At 41.6% G+C, this 25,274-nt stretch overlaps 1 protein-coding gene across 5 annotated transcripts in view; it reads left to right on the top strand.

The window, feature by feature from the left end:
- Nucleotides 1–20,947, top strand: part of agtpbp1 (ATP/GTP binding carboxypeptidase 1) — a 44,073-nt gene extending 23,126 nt beyond the window's left edge. For 3 of the 5 annotated variants that reach the window (XM_084055866.1, XM_084055868.1, XM_084055870.1), the window contains 12 exons: nucleotides 71–154; nucleotides 939–1,028; nucleotides 1,344–1,492; nucleotides 1,715–1,802; nucleotides 2,976–3,120; nucleotides 4,122–4,272; nucleotides 5,127–5,307; nucleotides 6,026–6,155; nucleotides 6,261–6,392; nucleotides 7,478–7,654; nucleotides 9,289–9,449; nucleotides 14,956–20,947. In XM_084055866.1, coding sequence (XP_083911992.1) covers nucleotides 71–154; nucleotides 939–1,028; nucleotides 1,344–1,492; nucleotides 1,715–1,802; nucleotides 2,976–3,120; nucleotides 4,122–4,272; nucleotides 5,127–5,307; nucleotides 6,026–6,155; nucleotides 6,261–6,392; nucleotides 7,478–7,654; nucleotides 9,289–9,449; nucleotides 14,956–15,139 — 1,672 coding nt within the window. In that variant the 3' untranslated portion in view covers nucleotides 15,140–20,947. The remainder of the gene's footprint in view (nucleotides 1–70; nucleotides 155–938; nucleotides 1,029–1,343; nucleotides 1,493–1,714; nucleotides 1,803–2,975; nucleotides 3,121–4,121; nucleotides 4,273–5,126; nucleotides 5,308–6,025; nucleotides 6,156–6,260; nucleotides 6,393–7,477; nucleotides 7,655–9,288; nucleotides 9,450–14,955) is intronic. The other 2 variants (XM_084055867.1, XM_084055869.1) reach the window with 2 other exon arrangements.
- Nucleotides 20,948–25,274: the final 4,327 nt, after the last annotated feature.

Here is a 25,274-nt window from a genome sequence, read left to right as displayed (position 1 = left end):
GCGTTCGCAATAAAACAGTGGTGCTCATCTCCTGTGTTGACTACTATCTTGTTCTGCTCAATTCCTGAAGGTCTAAGATATTCCAGGACATCGAGAGGCTGATTCATCCCAATGAAATCCTGGATAAAGTGGTTTATGATCTAGACATTCCCAGGTGAATACAGAACACCCTAACATAAATCATGAATTGCAGGAAAACTGGCACACACAAACACGTCACTGGGTTGTTACTGTATTAGTTGGGTGCAACCCCAGTAACAACTCTTAAATTAAAACTGGGAAAGCATGTCATTTTAGATTTTTTGTGTTGGCTATTCAAAAATAGCAGATCTACAACCTCACAGCACGTCACTTCGTGCCGCGCTGCGAGCTTGTACATCTGCTATTGGAGCGATTTGGATATCATATCCACAATGCTACGCATGCACCAAGCAAGACTCTGCTCAATGATTGTGGGCTTGTCTCTCCAACCCTCTGCTTAAGAAAGGGACATTGATGAGCAGTGCTCCTCTCCCAAAAGTTGAACTATTTTGGGGCACCTAGAACACCTCAAGCAGAAGAGGAGCGCTCCATCCTGTCTTAACCATAGAAATGCATGGCAGAAAAGCGCTGGCAGATTAAATCAAAAGAATACTTTCTGTGGACACGGCCCCTTATAGTGTCCTTTTAAGACTTTAGAATATGATGAGACAGGAGAAGGGTAGAGAGATGGGAAGGGACCTGTGAGACATTACAAGAGCTGTTCTTTAACTCTGGTCCTCATAACGCTAACCGGCTGCACCATCAGGCACTCCAGTGTCCTATGTTTTCTGACAGGAATGACATTTACACAAAGACATTTACGCACAGTTCATCAAATACACTAGGCGGTATTTTAATGCATACCAATGTCCTCTCAAAGTATCAGTGGCATATTGTTGTGTTTACTTGTGTTGCAGTTGCCCAGTGATCCATGATGAGGGCGAGTCACTGAAGTTCAACTCTCAGTTTGAATCTGGCAACCTAAGGAAGGCTATTCAAGTCAGGAGGTAAGGATCTTTGGTTATCGCTTAGAACAGAACCAGATATTGATCTTTCGTTATCGCTTAGAACAGAACCAGATATTGATCTTTGGTTATCGGTTAGAACAGAACCAGATATTGATCTTTCGTTATCGCTTAGAACAGAACCAGATATTGAATCAGATATCAAATAACAGTGAAGCCTGTAGTCATTGCATACCATCGTGCATGAATTCTGGAAATAATCAGGTAAAAAAAAAAAGTGTTATATCCATATTGTGCAATTGATGAACAGTGCGCAGCTGCTGAACTGTGTGTGTGTGTGTGCGTGTGTGCGTGGAGATATGAGTATGATCTAGTGCTGAACTCGGACATCAACAGTAACCACTACCACCAGTGGTTCTACTTTGAGGTGAGCGGCATGCATGTTGGAATCACCTATCGCTTCAACATCATCAACTGTGAGAAGTCCAACAGCCAGTTCAACTACGGTGAGATCTATTTTCAGGTTCATAATATTGCCTAGGCCCTAATATGTCTAATGTCTAACAGTTTTGTCCAACAGTTAAGTCAATCTCTATATGAGTCTATGTCATTTTGGGATGAAAAACTCTGAAAACTGAATTTTAATAATTTTGCAAACAGACTATGTGTCTGTGTGCTTATAAAATCCCTCCTTTGTTTGTGTGAACGGATGTGTGTGTATACTGTAGGTATGCAGGTGCTGATGTACTCCGTGCAGGAGGCAATCAATTGCAGACCTCGTTGGGTCAGAACTGGAACAGACATCTGCTACTACAAGTAGGTAGACATATACTACTTCTCAGAATACAACTAAGATCAGTTCAAGAAAAATCAGGATCAGTTTGTTTTCACATTATGTGCAGTTTGCTCTCCCAAACCAGCCCTGAAAAACAAATTGTTATAGCCCACTGCTTTTTGAAAAAGGATATTCTCAGCAATTGAATTCTTGCACATTTGCTAGTTTTGAAGCCTGTGTGTCAACATGTCACTCATTCTGCAAACGTTCTGCAGTGGTAGACATTGTAACTCCCTTGTAACGCTCCACATTCTTCACAGTGTGGTAGAAAAATGTACTCATCAAGCATGTAAAACGTAGCACTTCTATGTCTATATATATATTTCCCAAAATGTAATAACTTTACAAACTGTATTGTAAACCCAAAAATTACAATTTGGGTTGTTAATACATTTTCTTGTTTTTACATTATTACATGTTGTGTAGATATTTGACTTTATTTATCTCTGGCCGGGGGAGATATTGCATTCTGTTTCTCTGTCTGTCTGTTTGTGTGTCTGTCCGCAGCTAATCTTGCAAACTACTAGGTAGAGTAGCGTCATATGTCTTGTGCACACCACCAGCCAATTTGTGACTAGCCTACTGTTAACTGCTCCACTGCCTTGGGAAGGACTCGGCCAGCAAATCATGGGGCAGTGAAAACCTGACACTTTGCAACCTTTGATTGACTAATGATTCAAACATAATCGACAGAACGAATGAACAATCATACATTGAATGTCACAATCAGAATGACGTGCAGGATCTACTGACATTGAAGATGTGCGTGTTACGCACTGGCATTGCAATGTATTATTTAAGGTGGTGACAGATTCCATATGTACAGGGCACCTGGTCCGGTCTGTGTACGCTACATTTGGACTATGAATTAGCGTTTAGGCTGTAACATTGTAACAACATGCCACACTACTTTTCGATGCATTCACTGTCCATAGAATTGTCTCCATATAGCGTGTCTACTCTGGTTACACTGTAATGATGTCGTGAGTCCTTTATTATATCCCTTTCCCTCATTGCCCTGTGCCTTTTTATACATGCGCACAACCCCAAAACATTGAAAGATGGAGGAAGGTAGCCCATTCCTCTGAGCAGAGATTTGCGCTCTACTGAGCACACGTTTTTAGTGCTTAGCAAATTGTTCTCCTTCTCCCTAGGAACAATTTCTCAAGGAGCTCCATTGCGGCAGGAGGTCAGAAAGGGAAATCGTATTTTACAATGACCTTCAGCACAAACTTCAGCCATAAGGATGATGTTTGCTACTTTGCCTATCACTACCCTTATACATACTCTACTCTAAAGGTAGTATGACTATACCACTATTCATAATAGTATAGAAATATGTCTGTCAGTCTGTATTTGTATATCTATTCGTCTTAAACACCCAGAAAATACTTTCTCATCATCATGCTGGAGCTGTTTTACCACTCTCTTTTATCATGTGCTACCGCCCCAAAAACACACATTTATGCGAGTGTGACTGTGTGTAAATGACTCTATTCCCATTTTGCTACACATCCCATGCCCACCCCTACTCTGTCTCATATTATATTCTGATACTGTTCTAACACTTACGCAGTCTGGTCTTATACCATCTCAGCTATGTACTATGGTACTGTGGTACTATGGTACTATTGAGACAATAACAGTCTTATCTACTATACAGGGTTCCCACAATCAGGAAATTCCTGGAAATATTTTGAAATTAGAAAAACTGTTTTCCAGGCCTGGAAAAGGTTTGGAATTATTCAAATGTTTTGGAAAATGTTTGGATACAGGTCTACATATGTTTTGGCTATTGATTTTGTATAAAAACATGTCTAAAGTTGTACGTGAAATTGTATGTGTAAATTTTAAAATGTAGTGCTGCGCTGCACAAGCTGCGTGAGTGCGGCCTAATGTATACGGGATGTCATGTGACAAAAATAATAGCTCTGCAAGCTAACAACACGTTGCACCATGATACGTTGTTAGCTTGTAGATCTGTTGTTCGCTCAAGTCTGTCTTGGGGCATTAATGGCACTCTGGTGTAAGATCCTTATTATTGCACTGTATGATTGCTATAGGACTGCAATTGTGGTAAAATACTTTGGGAAAGGTTTTGAAAATGAATTGTTAAAAATGTGTAGGAAGTCTGGGAACCCTGACTATAGCACTTGTGAATTGTGCAGTAATGAACATGTATCCTGTGTTCACCCGATCATTGTTTCATTTGTTTTGAATAGAAAATAGAAAAAAGTAATAAGAATAAAGGTAATCGATTTGCTATAGTGTTATCTGTCCTTACATCCTTGTCTTCCCAGATGCATTTGTCCAAGCTGGAGGCGTTGAGGACGCCTCAGATCTACCTGAGACAAGATGTCCTCTGCGAGACCCTCGGGGGCAATAGCTGTCCCCTGCTCACCATCACTGCTATGCCTGAGTCCACCTCCAATGACCACATCTGTCAGTTCAGTAAGTGATTCTGTGTGTACGTGCATGAACACTTCCCAAGGTGTTTTGTTGAGCTGTAATGCCTTTATCTTTGCCTCTTTGGTAGATACTTTAACACCAAATTCACACCAGCAGCGGCAGCGATTGCGTTTATCCACTAAATGGGTGTATACAATGCATCTGAAATTCCTGTAAAGGTGACATGGAGCTTTGTGGGTACGCCTAATCCATGCCTAGTTCAGAGCAAACAGTGGGCTTCTGGTTGCAGCACAGTAGTGGCAAGTTGAACATTTCTCATCGCCTGCCGCAGCAGTGAAGGCGGCGGCCGCTCCTCTCCATAGACAATGCATTCAACATCGCCTACAGCTTGATTCTGATTAGATTTGATTTAATTTATTTTAAATTTGATTTAAAATAAATTTGATTTAAAAGAAAACACATGACAGGCATGCTCCTCGAACAAGACAGAACGTCAAGGATAAAGAAAAACAAAAAGTCATGACTTATTTCCACAAATGAAACAAAACAACAAATAACAGGCATTGGTACATAAAATGATATAAAACATTTTAAAGACTGTTGCAGCATAAATCAAATATCAAACAAATGACCATGCTATGCTGCTGTTGTGAATTCGGCAAAAGACCTGTTCACTCATCTGGGCCACTTCAGAAACAAAATAACAAATATTCTTTGTGCATCATACACAGTTAAATCCTGTGTTGATTTAACTCTTGAAGAGAGTTAATTTAAACTCAGTTTAAATGAACAGGACATGCCATGCCTATTAGATACACAGGATTGGTTGTAGTTTGTGGGTTATTCTGTCTTGCTTGAACTAAGCACATTTGTGCCGCCATATTCTCCCCTGCCAGGAAACCGTCCGTTGATCTTCCTGTCTGCCAGAGTGCACCCAGGAGAAACCAACGCCAGCTGGGTGATGAAAGGCACGCTGGAGTTCCTGATGGGCACCAGTCCGTTGGCACACAGTCTGAGAGAAGCTTACATCTTTAAGATTGTGCCCATGCTCAACCCCGATGGAGTCATCAATGGAAAGTGAGCACAAAGCATAACGGCTTTAATACTTTAAAACACGTGTGCACGCGTGCACGCTCTCTCACACACACACACACACACACACACACACACACACACACACACACACACACACACACACACACACACAGTCGAGGGGCTTACATCACAAATCTGGCACTTGTGGTTCAGTGGTAATTTCAATTATTTTAACTTCTTAAACCCTACAGTATATGCTTATTTGACCAGGGTCCCTTCGGAACCAACGGTTCCTGAGCCTTTCTTCTGTTTCCGTAGTGTGAGGCAGCTTAATGTGCAAGTACACAAGTTATCCCGTTAATCTCACGATTTCATGTGCAATGCATACACAAACAGCCCTGCTTGACCTGCGTCACTGCGCACACTCAAACCCATGGATAAAACCCACTCTGCTCAGATTGCGGTTGAAAAGTGAAACTGGGTGAAACTAAAAGTCATTAATTTACCATCCTTGTGTTTATTCTGTTAATCTGTAGTGTGTAGTGTAGGGTTATATGGGGGCGGGGGCATTGAGGGTAGGCCATTTGCCGATTGCCCGAAATCTCCCTCTTTTTCACAGCCTTAATGTTGGCAGGTATGATATAGCCAGGCATTACATGCACTACATGAACGTGTAGCAGAGTATACTTTTCCATCTCCCATCCCTTTACCCTTCTTCTTTTTCTCCGCTCTCCTCTCCTCTCCTATTCTCCCCCTCCAGTCATCGCTGTTCTTTGAGCGGAGAGGATTTGAATCGCCAGTGGCAGAACCCCAGTCCAGAAATCCACCCCACCATCTACCACACCAAGAGCCTACTGCAGTACCTCGCACACATACAGAGGGCGCCACTGGTACTGATACAATCCATTACCTTAACCACATAAGCCCCTATTTTATGCCTTGTGTGCCTTAGTGTGACGCAAAAACTGTTTACATCCTTGTGTGTGTGTGTGCAGGTGTTCTGCGACTACCATGGCCACTCGCGCAAGAAGAATGTGTTCATGTATGGCTGTAGTGTGAAGGAGACAGTCTGGCAGTCCAATATCAGTGCCACGTCCTGCGACCTGCAAGAAGACCTGGGATATAGGGTGATCCAACGTGCACAAACAAATTGTCGCTGTTGGGCAGAAACCTTTCTTTTTTTTCATAAATGAATAACCTATTTTATACTTCAGTGTAGGACAGTGTCGCGCAAAAGTAGCGAGAATAGCTGATCTACTGCTTACAAACTTATAGCTATTTCTGCTATTTTATTTAACTTTTTGGGGAAAGTTTCACCTATAAAACAAATGCCCAACATAGAGATGCCTGGTTGAAAGTGGTTAAGTATGTCTCTGGGCCTTAGAAATATTTAACTAATGAAAACTATTGACAAGAGCTTTTGATTAAACAATAACTACATTGGAGCCGTTGGAACACAGGTTCTTTTTCCAATTCCTAAAATGTAACAGTTTTGGGTCCTACAAGGTTTCTGCCCGACACCGACGAAACACACCTCCTAGCACTCACTCAATCGACCCTTTTGTTTGGGATCACTGCGCTCACACCAATGAATATTAATGGCATTTAACTTAATGAAACCTGCTTTATCGAATTCTGCTCGTATTGTATTGCATCAGAACAGATTGCTGCTGTATCACTGCAGCCAATGGAAATATTATCAGACAGAGTGATTGTCCTCCTCATACTTGAAGTTAAAATTAGGCTGACCAAGCCTGTGAATATTGATGGGAGTTGTTACTACCTGATTATGTATTGTATTGTATTGTATTTTATTGTATGAAATCGTGTTAGTAGGGAGATCAGTCCCATTGGTAGTCCTTTGGGAGATGTAATTCTGCTTCATAAGTGATCTCATTCTGGTCACGTACTCTGTTTGCCGTCTTTCATACAGAGAACATAAGGGATTGAGTACTTAATTAGATCGTTACATTATGTAGATAATTACATTGTTTTACATAATTGCATTATTTCGATAACATTTGAGAACATTCAGGTCCGGGTTATGCATATTCTAAATGGCTTTAAATGCGTGACTACAGTGTTGATCTCAGACTTCATCATGTGGCCAGCCTGTGATGTCAGTCATCTATGACGTATGACTCATGATAAGAGTTTTAAAAATCTACGTGCGTGTGTACATACAAATGGAACATGTGTGTCTCTTTCTCAGACCCTGCCTAAGATCCTGTCCCAGACAGCTCCAGCCTTCAGCATGTCCAGCTGTAGTTTTGTGGTGGAGCGCTCCAAGGAGTCCACAGCTCGTGTGGTGGTATGGAGGGAGATCGGAGTACAACGCAGTTACACCATGGAGAGCACGCTTTGTGGCTGTGATCAGGGCAGATATAAGGTAAGGATGTGTGTGCGTGCGTGTGTATACAGTATGCATTATGTGTAGGCCTGTCACAATTATTTCATAATCGCCTAATCGCAATTATTTGAGATAATCGTTAATATTAATGTTTATTTTTAAGTATAAAGTAATTTTATTAAAGTGTTATTTGTCATATCTGCCCTGTGCAACTTTTGTTTACGAAGGCTAAAAGCCAAACAGGAATGTCATTTCATTCATAATGTTCCTACGACAGAAACACAATTAAATCGTTAATCGCAATTTTTTGTGTGACAATTAATCATAAAATGTCATAATCGTGACAGCCCTAATTATGTGTATGGCTGTGGTTCTGGAAAGAGGGAGAGACTTATGCTGCTCTACTGTATGTTTCTGACAATGTCCACCAGGTGGCGTCACACTCTCACCTTGTGTTCTTTCTTTTACTCTGGTTTTCCTTACATGAAAACACCTTCTATCATCCCTTCCCTTCTTCTCTCCCTCTCTTCTCGCTCTTTCTCTATTCTTCCCTTGTTTGCTATCGTCATCTACCTCTCTTTCTCCCTCCCTTCGTCTCATCCTCTCATCCACCTATCCTTTCTTTATTTCTCCATTGTACTCTTCTGTATAATAGCCATCAATTCTTATTTTCCTCTCCCTTTCCATCCATCTCTTTTGTTCTCACTTACATTCCTCACTACTGACCCTCCTTCGCTACTACTGGGGGTGGCCAATGTCAACATCCGCCGAGCCCAGGGGCAGTCTTGAGTTGCCAGTTTGGCGCCGATTATCCCCCCCTATTGATTTGCACTTGAGTATTTGTCCAGATGTGCAGGAACTAATGCCCAGTGGCCTGGCTGTTTCCCTTCAGCCAGGCCAAGTTTGAATGTTCCGTCTTAGCCCCGCTCTGAGGAGAAAGGAAACGTGAAAGGTTTGTGGGGTTAGAGAAAGTCCATGTGTGATTGAAGAGTAGAGTGTTGAGAGGCTAAGGGATGTGTGCGTGTGTACATGTGTGTGTCCTGGGAATGAGCTTTACCATAATGTTTCCACATCAAAAACATAGCACAGCAAGTCGCGTCCCAGTGTTGGGAATTGGGATGTTTGAAGATGGACATAAGAATCCTGCTCCTGTCATTACACTCCAGTGCATCTGTAGAAACCCTTACATCTTCTTGTTGAGGGTATCAGTTAACCAGAAGAAATAATATTTACTCAACTGCATGTTTTCTTTTTAGAATCTTCTTTCCCTTTTCTCCCAATGTAGTCGTTATGCAAATTCCCAATTTTCTCCACACACGTGTTGTCCCTGTCACTTCAAACCCATGCAGTTGGTCACGTGGGAGAGTGCAGATGAGTATGTGTCTCCTCTCATACAATACACATGTTGTCAACTGTAACTTTTCGCCTGACAGTGAGGCCTTAACAAATGCAGAGGAACTTGCTATCTGACCCAGTTCTCGCTGTTGAACAGGCACCCTAAGCAACCTGTAGGATTCACTAATGCAGCAACAGAGGTCGCCCTCCCAGCCTAACTCTGCCCTTGAGCACAAGCAGTTGTGTCCATTGGAGCAGGAACCACCCAGACACCCTACTCAACTGCATTTATATAATAACTTTATCCTAATATGTGACATTGTGTATTTAACTTCCAGGGTCTCCAGATTGGCACCAGGGAGCTAGAGGAGATGGGAGGCCAGTTTTGTGTAGCCTTGCTCAGGCTGAAAAGGTTGACCTCTCCCCTGGGAATCCGCAGCCACCAACACCTTCTGGATGTGGAGAGCGACCTTATAGAGTCACGCTGTAAAGTAGTCAGGTTAGACACACTCACGCACACACACACACACACACACACACACACACACACACACACACACACACACACACACACACACACACACACACACACACACACACACACACACACACACACACCTTCCTCAGCGTGATAAGAAATACAGCACAGCTATGTGTGGTATATATTCAGTTTGGAAAATCACAATCTCAAATTGGTTGGTTGACCCAACAGGGTGTAGTCTCAGCCAGGCCCCATGTATTTCCAGAGAAACTGGGATAACACTGGCAAAACATTTAGTTGTTGTTGTTTTTTTAGCAAATTGCCCCACAACATAAATACATTTTGATTACACGGTTTATTGTGCAATCACAATATTACATGAGAGAGTGTGCTTTATCGTCATTATTTCCACTTCAGTGATGTTTACGGAACTACAGTATGTGCAAGCACCTCATTACTGACCACATCACTGTGGTCCCAATAATGAGGGTAAAGCACACCCTCCTGTAATATTGCTTCATGCACTGTACAGGGTTCCCACGGTCATGACATTCATGGAAATATTTTGAAATTCAAAAAAACTGTTTTCCAGGCCTGAAAAAAGTTTGGCATTAATCAAATGTTTTGGAAAATCTAATTTACATAGCTTTTGGCTATTGATTTTGGTCATAAAAACAAAACATAGCATTACGTGAAATATGTGGCCTAATGTATGCAGGACGTCACGTGACAAAAAGAATAGATCAACAAGTTAACATATTAGCTTGCAGATCTGTTATTTTTGTCACATGACACCTTTGCTTGAGTCTGTCTTTGCATTGATTAAGCACACATGTGTAGAGCCTCATTATTGCATCACATGATTTTTATAGTCCTGGACATGGGGTAAAATACTTTGCGTGGGAACCCTGACTGTACACACAGAATGTGGTCCTCACATTGGGTTGTGTGCGTTGGTAGCTAGGACACTGGCACCACACAAATTAAACCCCAAAACAGAGCTATTGGATGTAGAGAAATTGATCTCAGAGGGACTAGATGCAGAGAACTAAATCAATAGCAGAAGTGTCATTGGCTCTCGTCTCGCCACTGGGCACTGACATTTAAAAACAGCAAATTCAGTGTTCATATATCCTTATGGGACTTATGTGTATCGTTCTGTTCACTCAATATTTGGATCAACATGTCGCATTGCAGCGCTTTGTGAGCTTGTAGATCGGATATTCTCTGTGAATGTTCACCCCAAAATAGGGACGATAGGGTTAATGTGGTTAAAAGAAAAAGCTATTGACTATTTTCTTCGTATCACCAGACATCTAGACGTCTGGTGCTGATACCCAGATGTGTGAATGTGACTCTCTCTCTATCTCTATCTCTCCTGTGGACCTACTACTCAAACAACATTTGAGAAGCTGCATGTAACCATTTACAGTACGACAATGAGCTCCTTCAAAACATCTATTGATGATGATATGTGTGAAGATGATGGGAACCGTGAAATGAGGCAGGAAATGGGGATGATTAATTGTAGGCATTGTATGGAGAAGTTTCTGATAAACCTTCTACAGTTACACATTTCGTGGTAATGGCGAGACGGGAGATGCAACTGATTTTAATATACAGGCAGACAAACCAGTAAATTGTCTTCATACAGTTAAGTCACAGAGACAGTGGTCCCGAATCATAGCACAACAATTAATCTTTATCTATTTGGAACTATTCTCCAGAATAAAAAGAATCCTCAGTGTTAATTTATCTATTTGTAACTCAGAGAATGTACAAATGTAACCAGGTCCAATTGGTTATATTTGTACACTCTTGAGTTACACTTCAACCTTTTGTTACCTGTGTAAGTGGTGAAATGTCATGGTATAGCATGGGGGGAAACAATATACCAATTCACAGTCAGGAAAAGATGTGCAGAGGAGAACATGCTTCTTTTACATTTGTATGAAGGCAGACATTGTGATATTATACAACGTTAATATAATGGAACAGGAGCTTCACTATCTGTCATAATGTAGAACTCAGGCAATGTTTTTCAAAGTGGGGGGACACCAGGAGGCGCCAGGGGCCAAGTGGAAAGGAGAGGAAAATTAGCGGAATAAATATAATATTAATATCAATAATAATTATATACTATATATATACACAAAATATTGCGCCACTTTAACCACTTTCAACCTGGCGTCTCTATTTTGGAAATATCATTATTGTCAAAATTATATTGCGAAAATAGCCAACCTGCCAATCGGCTATTTACACTATTTCTGTTTCCTTTCTTTTTTAAAGCCATTTCACAGCAGGGTGCCGCAGCCAGAGGTTATGGCTATTTGGGTGTCCTTGGCATGGAAAGGTTTGGGAACCCCAGCCTGAACTATAGGATTTCAGGGAGTAGACCGTGTACGGACACAGAGGTCAAGTTGGGGCTAGAGCCATCAATTTCATTCTGATGTGTGTTTATCTTGGGGAAGTGAGCGAGGGGAGATTTAATGAGCATTCCTGGTGGGTTGTTTTGACCTTGACACATCAGTACTCTGCTGGCTAACTTCTTAAACCTTGTCTGTGGAATTCTTGCAGCACAGTGGAACAGTTCCGTTACAGACAAACAGAATGTACTGTACCAGGATTCTAAAAATGTATTTTTTCTGAAAAACGTATGTTGTTATATCAGTGGTGCTCGAACCTTTTCATGTCAAGGACCCCCAAAAACTATATGTATTTGTCCACGGACCCCCATCTCAAAATATTTTGTTCCAGGGACCTCCAGAAGCAAACATTTGAGTTAAAAATGAGTTAAAAATAAAACATTTGAAAATACGCATATTCAAAGATTTGCACACATTTTCACAATTATTTCCAAAAAAAGCAGATATATTCGTGCCGCGCTATGAGCTTGTATATGTACTAATTTTGAATTGCCAAAGAAATCTAAAATTACACAAATGCTGTCCTTGTTTTAATGGGTTAAAAGCAGAAGCAACGCCAGCACTCACAAATGTACTTTTTATTTAAGTAGGAACGTCGGGCACACAACACACAAACGCGTTTCAGCAGAATGCTTTCCTCTGTGATAGGAAATACAGCACACGTGCATCACTAATAAAGGGGACCTAGGTGACACAATATTTTATAAGTATAAGTAGCTACTTTTAAAAGTGTTTATTCATTGTTGGCTTGCATACAAGCTAGATTGTGTTTACTCAGGCCATGTTATGTGTTTCACCTAGGTCCTTTTTATAAGTTGTGGTTTTATAAGCTTGTGGTGCACATACCTGTAAATGTAAACACACTTCAGTCAAACACCACAAAGCAACCGCACTGAACCCGGGTCTCTAACCACATAGGTTATCTACACTTCTGTCTCAAATCCTCTGTGATCTCCCCTCCACGCAAGATTTCATGAGAGTGGTTGATGTGGGAAGCCTTTAGTACACTCAACCACTTAATACTGAAGTCTCTGGCTTCTCCCAACCTACTCTCTACTCTCATATTGAGTTATTCATTTATCATTTATGCATCCACTCATTGGGGGACACACAAAGTGTTTTGGGGTTTTGGCGATTGTGCTGCGCGAGTGTTATTTGCATTTGTGTCCTCTGGGATCGTCTGCTCTCTCATCCCAGGTTTATGGGCTTTTTATGCACAGGGTTTGATGCTGTACCACTTATCATTTAATAGGTCATCATAACAATGATATCATTGGAGTGGGAGGAGAGGTTGGAGATGATGTGTGTGTGTGTGTGTGTGTGTGTGTGTGTGCGTGTGTGCGTGTGTGCGCGTGCGCACAATTTTACCTGGTTATCTGTTTACAGTACTTGTGTGTGCATTGGCCTGGCTGGATGCACAATTGTATCTGTTTAAGAGTGGAGGTGATTGCATGTCTGAATAGGTGCATGAGTGCTAGTGTATGTGTGTGTGTGTGTGTGTGTGTGTGTGTGTGTGTGTGTGTGTGTGTGTGTGTGTGTGTGTGCACGCACACGCCGCACATGCATGCAGCCATGCACGTGTGTGCGTGTGTTTGTCCGTGTGTGAGTTGACAAAATCAGGAACAAACAGACAACACATAATTACATGTGAGCATAGTATGGTATGTTTTGTACTGTGTGGTGTGTGCATGTAGATGCAGACAACGCTGGTCCGAGAGAACAAATGGTGAGATCCTAGAGCAGAGTAACAAAGCCTCAACCATTACAGGCCATTATTGGACTGTGTGTGTGTGTGTGTGTGTGTGTGTGTGTGTGTGTGTGTGTGTGTGTGTGTGTGTGTGTGCGTGTGCGTGTGCACGCATACTCGTGCTTTGCTTCACATCTACTGTACACATGCGTACCGTACTCCATCACAATATTTCTCTAGCCCCACACACACACACCACTCCATGATAATCCACTTAGGTATATTGTATGTGTGTGTGTCTATGTGAGAGAGAGGGTCCATGGAGGAGGAGGGAGGGGTGGGAGGTCAACGTCTGAGCCCCTCTGATCGACTGTCTCCCAGGGATCACATTTCAGACCATTAACACCATTAAAAACCCACTAAAGCCACTAAAACCTCAAAGAACACAGTAACCATTTAACCATTAAGACGCACTGGGAAGGAAACCAAGTGCGTCAGTGACAGCGCACAGGCATCATTTGTTAGCAATATTAAAGTGTTATTTGGTTAGATCTGAAGGCCTTTATCATCTGTGATTGTCTTATATGTGCGGATGGTTTAAATTTGCCGTGCATATTTCTTTATCAAGAGTCAACATGATTGATTGGAATATGTCTTAATGAGCTCACTTAAACAAAAACTGACATAAATCCGCTGACTCATATAGCACAATATATTGCAGTATAAAAACATTAAAAACATTTTCCCTACACAATTATTTAACTACAACTTCTTGTTTTGCATTAGACTTTAATGGTGCAAGTACCTAGAGAACTTTAGCACTTTATGATAATTAACACCTTAATTATTATGTATTTTTATCTTGTTATGTTGTATTGTCCCACCAACATTTTGCTTCTTTAACCTGTACGAGTGAGAGACAAATAAACCCCTCTTGATTCTCCATTCATGATCCATGCAGCATTTTCGTTTGACAGCTGCAATGTTTCCAGTTTGCACCATAAACTCATGTCATGTATCATACTGTAATTCAGGGGTGTTCAATAGTGTCCGGGACCCCTAGGGGGTCCTCAGAGCTACTATAGGGGGTCCGCCAAATCTTTGTGAGATCTGCTATTTTAGGCAAAGCGGTTTGGTGTAGGGGGGAAAAGGAGCAAATCAAGTACTAAGTATTGAAGGTTTAAGTGGTTAAATGTCTGAAATGAACAAAAAAAAATGAAATTTACACAACACTGAGGATTGTCAATGAAGCTATCTATGAAATCTATGAACATTTTTAATCTGCAACACAATTGTAAACAATGTAGTGGCGGTCCCTGCTTCATCTCTCTCTCAGCTAAGCGGCCTGAAAAACGTTGAAGACCTCTGCGTGTAGTTTCTGCTGACCTTGTAATTTGTCGTTCCGTAGCAGCAGCAGCCCCACCACCTACGTGATGGACGAGGACGAGCCCTCCTTCCTGGAGGAGGTGGACTACAGTGCCGAGAGCAACGACGACGAGGGCGACCCCGAAAACGACCCCGGCCACGAGCTCCAGGACACCCCCGTTCACCTTGGCCATCTGTCCGACTCCGAGACCAACCACAGGGACTGACACGAACACCTTTACCCCTGGAGCAAGGTGGGAAACGGACACCAGTCAAATGGATGGCTTTTTGGGATAAAACAAAGTTGTCTTTTGAGATGACGTTGGTAAAATGGCTGGTGAATCTTGGGAGCCAACCTGTCATAGTGGCCGGTGGATACAATGGTTAGATTCCCCACCCTGCTCTTTTCCACAGGCCCTACAGGTTATCAGTATTATAGCTATACTAAGCACTAGTTTGACCTGGGCTTTATCACTAGTGGTCCCTAATTCTAGTGGGTTCAGGGAGGTCTTCTATGGGATTGGTTGATCTCAGCTAGCACAGTGGAGCCAACCAGACTGCTCCTGGGAGTACAAACGAAATCAGATGTAATACGTGATGTTCTATATGTAAAGGATTTTAATGAATTATTCACCCAGGTTCAAGCACCAAACCATGAACTTCAACCACTGACAACTAACCCTGGTCTTCTTTAGACACCATTACTGTATAGCCTCTGAGCCACACTTAACTTACCAATGCCAAGGTCTCCAGTTGGTCATTCCTTAACTTGAACCCCTTGCTGACCTTCTAGACTGGAGTAGCTACAGTACCAAGTGTTTTATTCAAACTACCTTACATTTCAGGTGCATGTATCCAATAACTAGGGGTCTGTTTGAAGTTTCCTCAGTTTCAGACTCTGCTTACTTGTTCTAATGTAGTCTTTAAAAAAGAAAAGCAATGTTCATTGCAGGGAACTGGAACACCAACCTGCCTCCTTATTTATTGTACTTCCTTTCACCTTTTTAACACACTGCTCAAGCTATTCTTGTAATTTCATTCCACCCATTTGATGGTTTTTAACGTTCCCTCCTTACTTCCTTCTTTCCTTTACTTTCATTCCTCTTTAGTTCTTTCTCTTCTCCTTCTCTCCCTCCTCGTCTGTTACATGGCAAGGCAATGGTGTCGAGGTTGGATTCTTGGGATGAACCGACAACCCTGTGGCAAAGATTATAATCCAGAAAGTCATTATCTGTTGAGCCGCAACGCAAAGCTATTATGAGACTGTTTGTTTGCTTGTCTGTCTGTACAGTATGTCATGCTGTCCACAAATATATCCACAGAGGGTGCTGAAGAGGCTCAATTATGCACACCTCTAGGTTTATTTAGAGCTAGGTACAATAGGTGTTGTGGCACGGTCATTTTAAAGATGGGAGGGGAGTTATTTTAGCTACAGTTTGATTTTAGCGTGATGCCAGCTGTCCCAACTAGACCCCGGCCCCAGATAAAGTATGCTAGACTTTACACCTTACTTCCGGTACCCCTTCGTCCCCCCCCTCCCCCCCCCCCCCCCCCAGACCCTGGTACACCATGGATCACTGTAGTCCATGGCCTATTTGCCTTGCTTATCTAATCGTGAGACATTATTTAACTACTATAGAATGTTCACGTCTTTAACAAGACACAATGTCATATGGTACACCACATGAAGTGCACATACAGTAAGTTATAGTAGTGCAGCAGATTAACTCATTTTTTCAAGACGATACTTCACTTTGGTATAGAAGCATGAAATTTGGCACAGATACTCTCCAAGGTTTACTCTTTAGGGAACAGGCGCGTGCCACTCAAAATTCCAAGATGGCGGCCCCAAAATCTAAGATGTCCGCCCAAAAACGTGCTTTTTCCTTTATAACTCGAAATGCCTTGATTTTAAGCCCCATAGATATATTAAAGTTGAATATAAAGTTGGGTATTGTGGACATTTTGGTACCAAGTACATGTCTGTATCCATTACGGTTCTTGAGATCATATAGAAACTTGTATATACCCGGAAAAGTGAGAATTTTGTAAGATTGATTGTTGTTACGAGAACATGGATTTATGAAAATGTTACTCTCATAACCTGATAATTTCAGTAGGGTTACTTACTATTAAGACAACCTGAGGGTTGTCTTATTAGTTAAAGATGTCTGCCCTTTTTTCAAGATGGCTGTCAAATTCTCATTATATCAATCGTTCAAACAGTGATGCAAGTATATAAGTACACTCTAAAGGTTTTTCTTAGTGAAAGGGTGCTTGTCCCTCATATTCAAGATGACAACACTTTTCAAGATGTCTGCCACTTATACCGAGTGCTCATTATGTCAATTTTGTGTAACATACATTTAAGCAAAAATATTCAGCAAGGGTTTTGTTATGCTGCTGATTCATGTATCAGTATGAGAGAACATTTGAATGAGTTTAATAATTATGTATAGTAGAGTGAATGTCACTACACAACCAGGGCACACTGGTGACATCACTGCTGTGGAACTCAGCATGGGGTTCAGTGCCAGCTGATCTAGTTGTACTAATACTGTAGTTGTTGTCTAGTAGTGATAGTATAGCTTTGTTTAGTGTCCCAAATGCTGTCTAACAGCCCCATGTAAATTAGCTAGTACTAGTTAGATGTAGTTAAATAGACCTAGTTGTTGCAACCAAGGGACCCCGATGTCTTGAGTACCTCTGAAACCTGTCTAGACAGTCTGGATAAATGTTTCCATGAGGAAGCTGATAGCCGCATCTTTGTACATGCCAAACATGCCACTGAGGAGGGTAGCAAAACCATAATGATCAAAGCCAATGACACCGATGTTCTTGTTATCGCACTAAACATCTTTCCATCCCTCCAAGAACTTGGTCTGCAGCAACTGTGGGTTGCATTTGGGCATGGTGTGAGCCTAAGGTGGATTGGTGTTCATGACCTGTACCATGCTATTGGGCCTGTTAAGACCAAAGGCATACTCTTCTTTCACACCTTCACAGGTTGCGATACTGTATCAGCCTTTCGGAACAAAGGCAAAAAGACTGCCTGGCAAACCTGGGACATTTGCCTTGAGGCCTCTCCCATCTTCAGCAAACTAGGTCAATACCCTCCTGTATTGACTGATGGTGAGCTGGAGATCTTGGAGAAGTTTGTTGTCCTCATGTACGATAGATCGAGTACGGCCGTTAGTGTAGATGAGGCTAGGCTTGATATGTTTGCCCGAAAGCAGAGGCCATATGAAGCCATTCCTCCAACAAGAGCAGCTCTGCTTCAACACACTAAACGCGCTGCCTATCAGGCAGGCTGCATATGGGGCCAGGCAACCCAGCGTAAGGCACAAGAAGAGAGCCCTGCTGACTGGGGATGGACAAAGGTCGGTGCACAGTGGACAGCAAATGCGTCTGTTGCTCAAAGTTGTCAACAGCTGGCCAAGTGTAACTGCAAATCAGAGTGTTGTGGAAGGTGCAAATGTTTCAAGTTGGGTTTCAATTGCACAGCACTGTGCGGTTGCAAATGTGAATAGAGCAAGTACACTGAAAACCTTGTGGTGGGCCTGGAGCCTATCGAGTACCGTGATGACAAGTGCACCTTCCTTGATATGATGCCCCTGATGCAACCCATAATACTGCCAAGCAGGGAGAACTGTAGTATTTCAGATGGTCTTTCGTTTGACTCGGCGGGGGATCGAATGCACAACCTTTCAAATTCAGTGTGGACATTAACATCTTTAATTTTTGCTGGTCATTGAATTTTGCGATAACAGTGGCCCTTTGTATGCCTGCAATCTTGCAAAAGGCAGCATCTTGATTTTTTTTTACCGGCTATACACTTTTTCAAAAAGAGTGGCCAACACAATATTTGTAGCACATATGCTTGCATCACTATTTAAGCATTGTGACAATGAATATAGGACAGGAGTGGAAGACATGTTAAAAAACGGTCGCCATCTATGTTATAAACCTAAGGAAAGTAAAAGATTATGAAAATAACATTTTCATATGACCATATTCACTTAACAACCATCAATGTTACAAAATGTATCACTCTCCCGAGTCTGTACAAGTTTCTACATGCTGTATCTCAAGAACCGTAATGGATACAGACATATACTTGGTACCAAAATATCCACAATACCCAACTTTATATTCAACGTCAATATATTTATGGGGCTTAAAATCAAGGCATTTTGAGTTATAAAGGAAAAAACACATTTTTGGGCGGACATCTTGGATTTTGGGGCCGCCATCTTGGAATTTTGAGTGGCACGCGCCTTTTTCCTAAAGAGTACACCTTGGAGAGTATCTGTGCCAAATTTCATGCTTCTATACCAAAGTGAAGTATCGTTTCACTAATCTGCTGTACTATAGTGTACCCACACTCACACAACACAAGCTCACACAGAGAACGTTTTTGTTGTTGTTGAGTGTCTTGAACTGTGTCTGCTTAAATTGACATTTGGTAACCTTGGTGGTGAGGGTTGAATGTACGATATTTGCACACGCTGGTCACTTTTTCCGAACGATAGACAATTATTGCAAAGTAAGACCAAGCAATTATAGCCGTAATGTACAAACAGCATGAGCTGCAAAAGCAGAGAACGCTTTTGCACTGTGAATATGCTGTACACATAAAACAAAGAAGCGGAACGATGGAGATAAAAAAAAAAAGAATAAACATCACTTGAAGTGAATAAGTCATTTTTTGCAAACGCTTCACCTTACATCACCTCACAAGGTTCCAGAGCTCTGAGGGCTCAGCCCAAAGCTGACGTTTATACGTTAAATCGTACTGGAACTTTTTTTTTGTCCAGTCTGTGTGTAGGCTTTGTGGATTTGCACGTGAGACACCAATGTATAACAGTCAATAGTACAATATGATTGAAAGAATGGTGCTTTATTGAGAGTCAAATGTAGCTGAATTGTTGTATTCTTTCTTTCATAGTTGATATGGTTAGTAAAACAAAAAAAACAGACTATACCATATTTTTACAATTTGCGCATGGCTGTTAGAAGTTGTTTTTATTTTCTAATTTATGAGTGTGTGTGTGTGTGTGTGTGTGTGTGTGTGTGTGTGTGTGTGTGTGTGTGTGTGTGTGTGTGTGTGTGTGTGTGTGTGTGCGTGTGTGCTTCACTCATTCATCGTCCAGGTTACAAATGAGTGTGTGTCAATGTTAAATGTGTGTCTCTTAACCACTTAAACCCTATATACTTCGTTGACCGGAGTCGCCCACGGTTCTGTACTACTGTTGGTCCCCTCCTTCTTTCCCCTCTACACCAAAAATCCTATCCAAAAATAGTGCATCTGCAAACTCACAACGGGTTGCGACACATTTTGAGCTTGTAGATCTGCTATTTTTGCCGAATGCTTGCCCCCAGAATAAGGATGCTAGGGTTCATGTGGTTAATCGTCTTTGTATGTGTCTGATATCTATGTGTGATATCGTTGCTGTCGGGCAGAAACCTTGTATCTCCATATTTCAACTTTCTATTTTTTGTTGTTGTTTGTTTCATAAATGAATGGCCTACTTCATCATACTACAGTGTCACACAAAAGTAGAAAGCATAGCCGATCTACAGTATAAGCTCACAACGCGTCGCACGCATACTGAGCTTGTAGATCTACATTTTGTTTCAATTTTTTTTTAAGTGAATGTGGTTAAGTGTGTCTGTGAATTTTATATAAATATTGAACCAATGAAAAGTATTAACAAGAGCTTGTGCCTAAATAGGAACACAGGTTATTTTTTTTCCCCATGTCGTGAAAAGTAAAAGCTTTAGACGTACAAGGTTTCCACCTGACAGCGACGATACGAGAGACTGTTACAGTATGTTGTTGATAGAGAGTTTTATGTCCGCCATAATGCTGGGCAGCTAAAACTGTGATTTATTGTTTTTTATTTACTTTTTTGTTTTGTTTTGTTTCGGGGGAGGCAAGCTAAAATCGCAAAACCATTTAAGTTGATTGTGACACATAATTTGAAGCTTAATGTTAAAACTTAGGGAATAAAATGGCTACTTGAAAACTAAAACCTGTCTTCCTTTATTCCTTCTTCGCTGCCCTGTACATTTATTTACAGTAGATAGATGCTAGGAATACTATTTGGATAGATGTATAGGTATTATATTTAGATAAATGCTACTGTAGGTATCTTATTCAGATAGGTAGATCATAGTATGCTGCTTACTTGCTCTTCTAGTTACTTTACAGTGTAGTATGTAGTTCCTTAACCACTTACCCTGTTGTTTGACAAACATTCTTGGCACTTCCTCCGACCTTGTGCCTTGTGAGTTGCTTTTGACAAGCGTTTGCTAAATGCCTAAATTATACATTGCAAAAGTGTGTGTGTGTGTGTGTGTGCTAGCTCTTTAACAGAGGTAAAATGTTCACTTAAAAAGTATTGTACTGTAAAATGAAAAGCCACCCAAAACAGTGAATATTATCTAAATAGGTTTGCTACTTTTGGCACGGACACCATTATACAACAAAGTGACATTCCTGTACCTCAAATGCAGCCTTATGGCAGATTACATAGCTTGTGTGCATAGATAGATAGTGGCCAAATTTGACCATGGATGTTATTTTGCTGCCATATCACTGCTGAAGGACGCTGGTTTAAAATATATCACAGTTTCCTTTCTAAAGATCACCAGTCACTTGACAACAGGTGTGAAATGGTACTGGAGCCACTGCTAACTGCAACCATAGACATGAAACAATTTCTCTGACTGCAAGTGCCCATCGGTTTTCATCCATGGACATAATGCCAAATGGTTGTTTTGTGAGGGGATGGAGCCAGAACATATTGAACATCCAATATTAGAGTCATAGACCCTGGGATGGATTAACACAGGCTAATTGTGTTTACTTAATTCTCTGTTTCCTCCTTTGTGGAAAGAGGCAGTTTGAAGGGAATGTTTCCCCTTTAGACAGCTGTCACGGTACAGACGTCTGAGTGCAACTCAAAGGGTGAAAACTAATGAAATATTCCTCATCTGTAAATCCAGCTCGGTTTTAATTGAGAGCGGAGGTGCTTAAGAAATCAGACATGATTTTGCTCTGTCCTCAATCAACCCCTTTAAAGCACTGCTTACTGTAGTAGCTCTCTGTTTTATATCAGGGACTGGGAAATGATTGTATTTTTTTGTCTCACACCCCATCAAGTAATGGAAACGGTCCCTTAAGGCTCTGCTGTTCTACCAAAAGTAAAACAATATTTAATCTTGTCCAGGGACGACTTAGCAGTAGCTCAGTTAATGCCGTCGCTTCCTGAGTTTGATGCTGAGTTTCTATAAAGTACTGACACGTACTGTTATGGCCTCAAAAGCATACACACCCGGGGATAACACATGGAATTATTAACACAGGCTCTACAGCAAAACTTGTAGAGCCAGTGTTGTCGTTCAGTGGGGCTTATTTCCTGTATATTTCAGAGAGCCAAACTATTACATAATTTGTCCTGTCACTTATATGTATTTTTGTGTAGCCTAGCACTGTAACAATATGAAAGTAAAATGTGCACCATGAGCACATTTTACTGTGTAGCCGAGGAAGGAAAGGAGGCGAGGCTGGATAACGAGTGCACGAGACAAGTGGTGTAGGAAGCTAAAAGTGAATGGGTAAGAAAGAAAAAAAAGAGGTCAGAATGATGGCAGAAGAATATGGAAGTAGGGGTGCAACAGTTAATCAAACTAATTGATTTAAAATACTCTATTAATATCTGCCCCTATTTTGGGCATATTATAGTTGCGAAAAAATGTGCTAAGTAATCGCTAGAATAGTCGTTAAGAAAATAATGGACAGTTGCAGCTGTAGATGAAAGTGAGGAAACTAAAAGAGGAGAGAGAATGCAGGCTGAAAGGAGAAGGAGAGAGGAGAGGTGGAGGAGAATGCTAATCTGAGCAAGGCAGCATGTAAACAGAAAAAGCTCTTTTAGTTTCTCTAAGCCTCATGGCCTCACTTCCTGTCCGTCCTGTCAATCAAAGCGAGCTGAAGGACAGCGGACAAAAGACCACCACCATCCCACCACCACCCACCAATTACTGCTCTGGCAGAGAGAGAAAGTGTGGATGTGTGTGTGTGCATGCGTGGGCGCACGTGCGTTGCAGGGTGGATGAAGGGTATTCAGTCATTTCTGTAGGGTGCCCAAGTTGATTAGGGACCCCTAATTAGAATCTCTCCCCCCTCTCTCTCCCTCTCTCTCTCTCTCCCTCACTCACTCACTCACTCACTCACGCATTCACAGTCATGCAGGCACCATGCCCGGTCTCCAGTTTCACACTGACTAAAGTCTCCTATTTCTGTAGTCTAAAAGTGCACTCTGTGCTCTGTGGGCGACTTTAATAGTGTGGCAAATTATGCCAGAGTCCCACTTGGCTACTTGTCCAACTCACTGGTGGTCCCACTGAGAGAGAGAAAGGCTCCCCTGAAAAGGTACAAGGCCACAAAGAAGGGCCTGACAAAGAGCTGTGTGTACAGGCTGCATGTCACAGCAGCACAAGGATGAAATGTGTGTGTGTGTGTGTGTGTGTGTGTGTGTGTGTGTGTGTGTGTGTGTGTGTGTGTGTGTGTGTGTGTGTGTGTGTGTGTGTGTGTGTGTGTGTGTGTGTGTGTGTGTGTGTGTGTGTGTGTGTGTGTGTGTGTGTGTGTGTGTACGTACTGCTGTTTTTGTGAGAAACTAAATAGAAAAGAATAGAAGAATGATCAAATTAAGTAAGTATTAAGTAAGAACATTTCGCTGGTCTTCACTTTTCAACAGGCAGTTTTAGCATTTTGGACTTACAGTATGTTCAGCATGTAGTGGTGGTGGTGACTACATGAATATAGTCAGGGCATGGGACCCCGTTACCTTCAGGACACGATCCACTTCGCGTTGTGAACGTCTGCTATTTAAAATAAAATAAAAAGTGGAATATTAGGAAGATTTTTGAACACAAATCTGGTAAGGGGCTCTCCCTGGCACAAAACATGTTCAGATGGGGTTTTAGGGACAAATACATATTAATTTGGGGGGTCCATGACGTGAAGATATTTGACAACCACTGGTTTAAATGATAATTAAAACATTTGGAAGCAAGCCCACATAAGCAACTACACTTTAGAAACAAGCCCAAAAAAAGCAACTCGCAACTACCAATATTTACAAGCAACGTTACAGAAAAACAAGCCCATAGTCGCTTATAATAAGCGGACATGGCAACACTGGTTGTCAGACGTTAATAATTGGAGACCGATTATAATCGTATCAACGGTTATGAGGCTCCCCTCCAAGATTCTTGAAAAGGCTGATTAATCCCATACAGTGGGGATTTATACTGGGTATTTTATACAGAAAATACAACGATTCTCAACAGCCTTATGAAAATGTGTCATAAGGCGAAGAGTAGACCTCAAGGAATAGCGTTCATTGATTTTGCCAAAGCCTTTGATTCTGTATCCCGCAAACATCTGTGGGCTCACGACAGACGTCGGGACCTGCTTACTCACCTCTCGTTGAAAATGAATTACTGTGGGCCTGTCTGAAAAGACCTAAGTTCAGCGAGCAGCTTACCAAAGCATTTCATATGAAAAGCTTTACCGTTTACCTCTGTTCCTTATGTCAGATTCTAAACAGCAGTATTAACCTTTGTTTACTGAATGATCAGTGAAAGAGAGAGTGAGAGAGAAATGCTTGCTAGGCAATCTTCATAAGAAACAAAATGCATGAAGTGAAACATTCGAGACTGAGACACATGAACGCAGGTCGCAAGTGTGCCACTTTGTCAATCAAATAATACTGGGACCACTTAATATCCCACCAACAAATTTCCCACACATCTGCATGTAATGCCAAACCAAATACTGGGGTTAGGGTTAAGTCTTGTTTTTAAACAGTCTAAAAACAATAATGATGGCAGGGTCCATTTGTGCTTAAATGCATGTACTGTACAGTGATTAAGGGGACTGTTGTTTGTACAACAGCAGTTTGTGAAAAGTGATATATGTACATACATACATACATTATATACACTGTTATACACTGACAGCCACACACATGTTACCACATCCAAGGAAAATTCACTGCAAATAGCTCACAACACATGGAGGATCACATGTCCCCAATTTCTCTTTAGTCTATGAATAGGCCTATATACATGTAAGCACACACGCGCACACACACACACACACACACACACACACACACACACAGACACAGACACACACACACACACACACACACACACACACACACACACACACACACACACACACACACACACACACACACACACACACACACACACACACACACACACACACACACACCGGCATAATTGGTTATGTAGGGAGCAGATCCAACTCGCACCTCTCGTTGCTAT

The sequence above is a fragment of the Gymnoscopelus microlampas genome (assembly GCF_963454915.1).
Source record: "Gymnoscopelus microlampas genome assembly, chromosome: 4".
Lineage (NCBI taxonomy): Eukaryota > Metazoa > Chordata > Actinopteri > Myctophiformes > Myctophidae > Gymnoscopelus > Gymnoscopelus microlampas.
The sequence above is the reverse complement of the archived record's forward strand: the minus strand, read 5'-3'. Positions and strand labels throughout refer to the sequence as shown.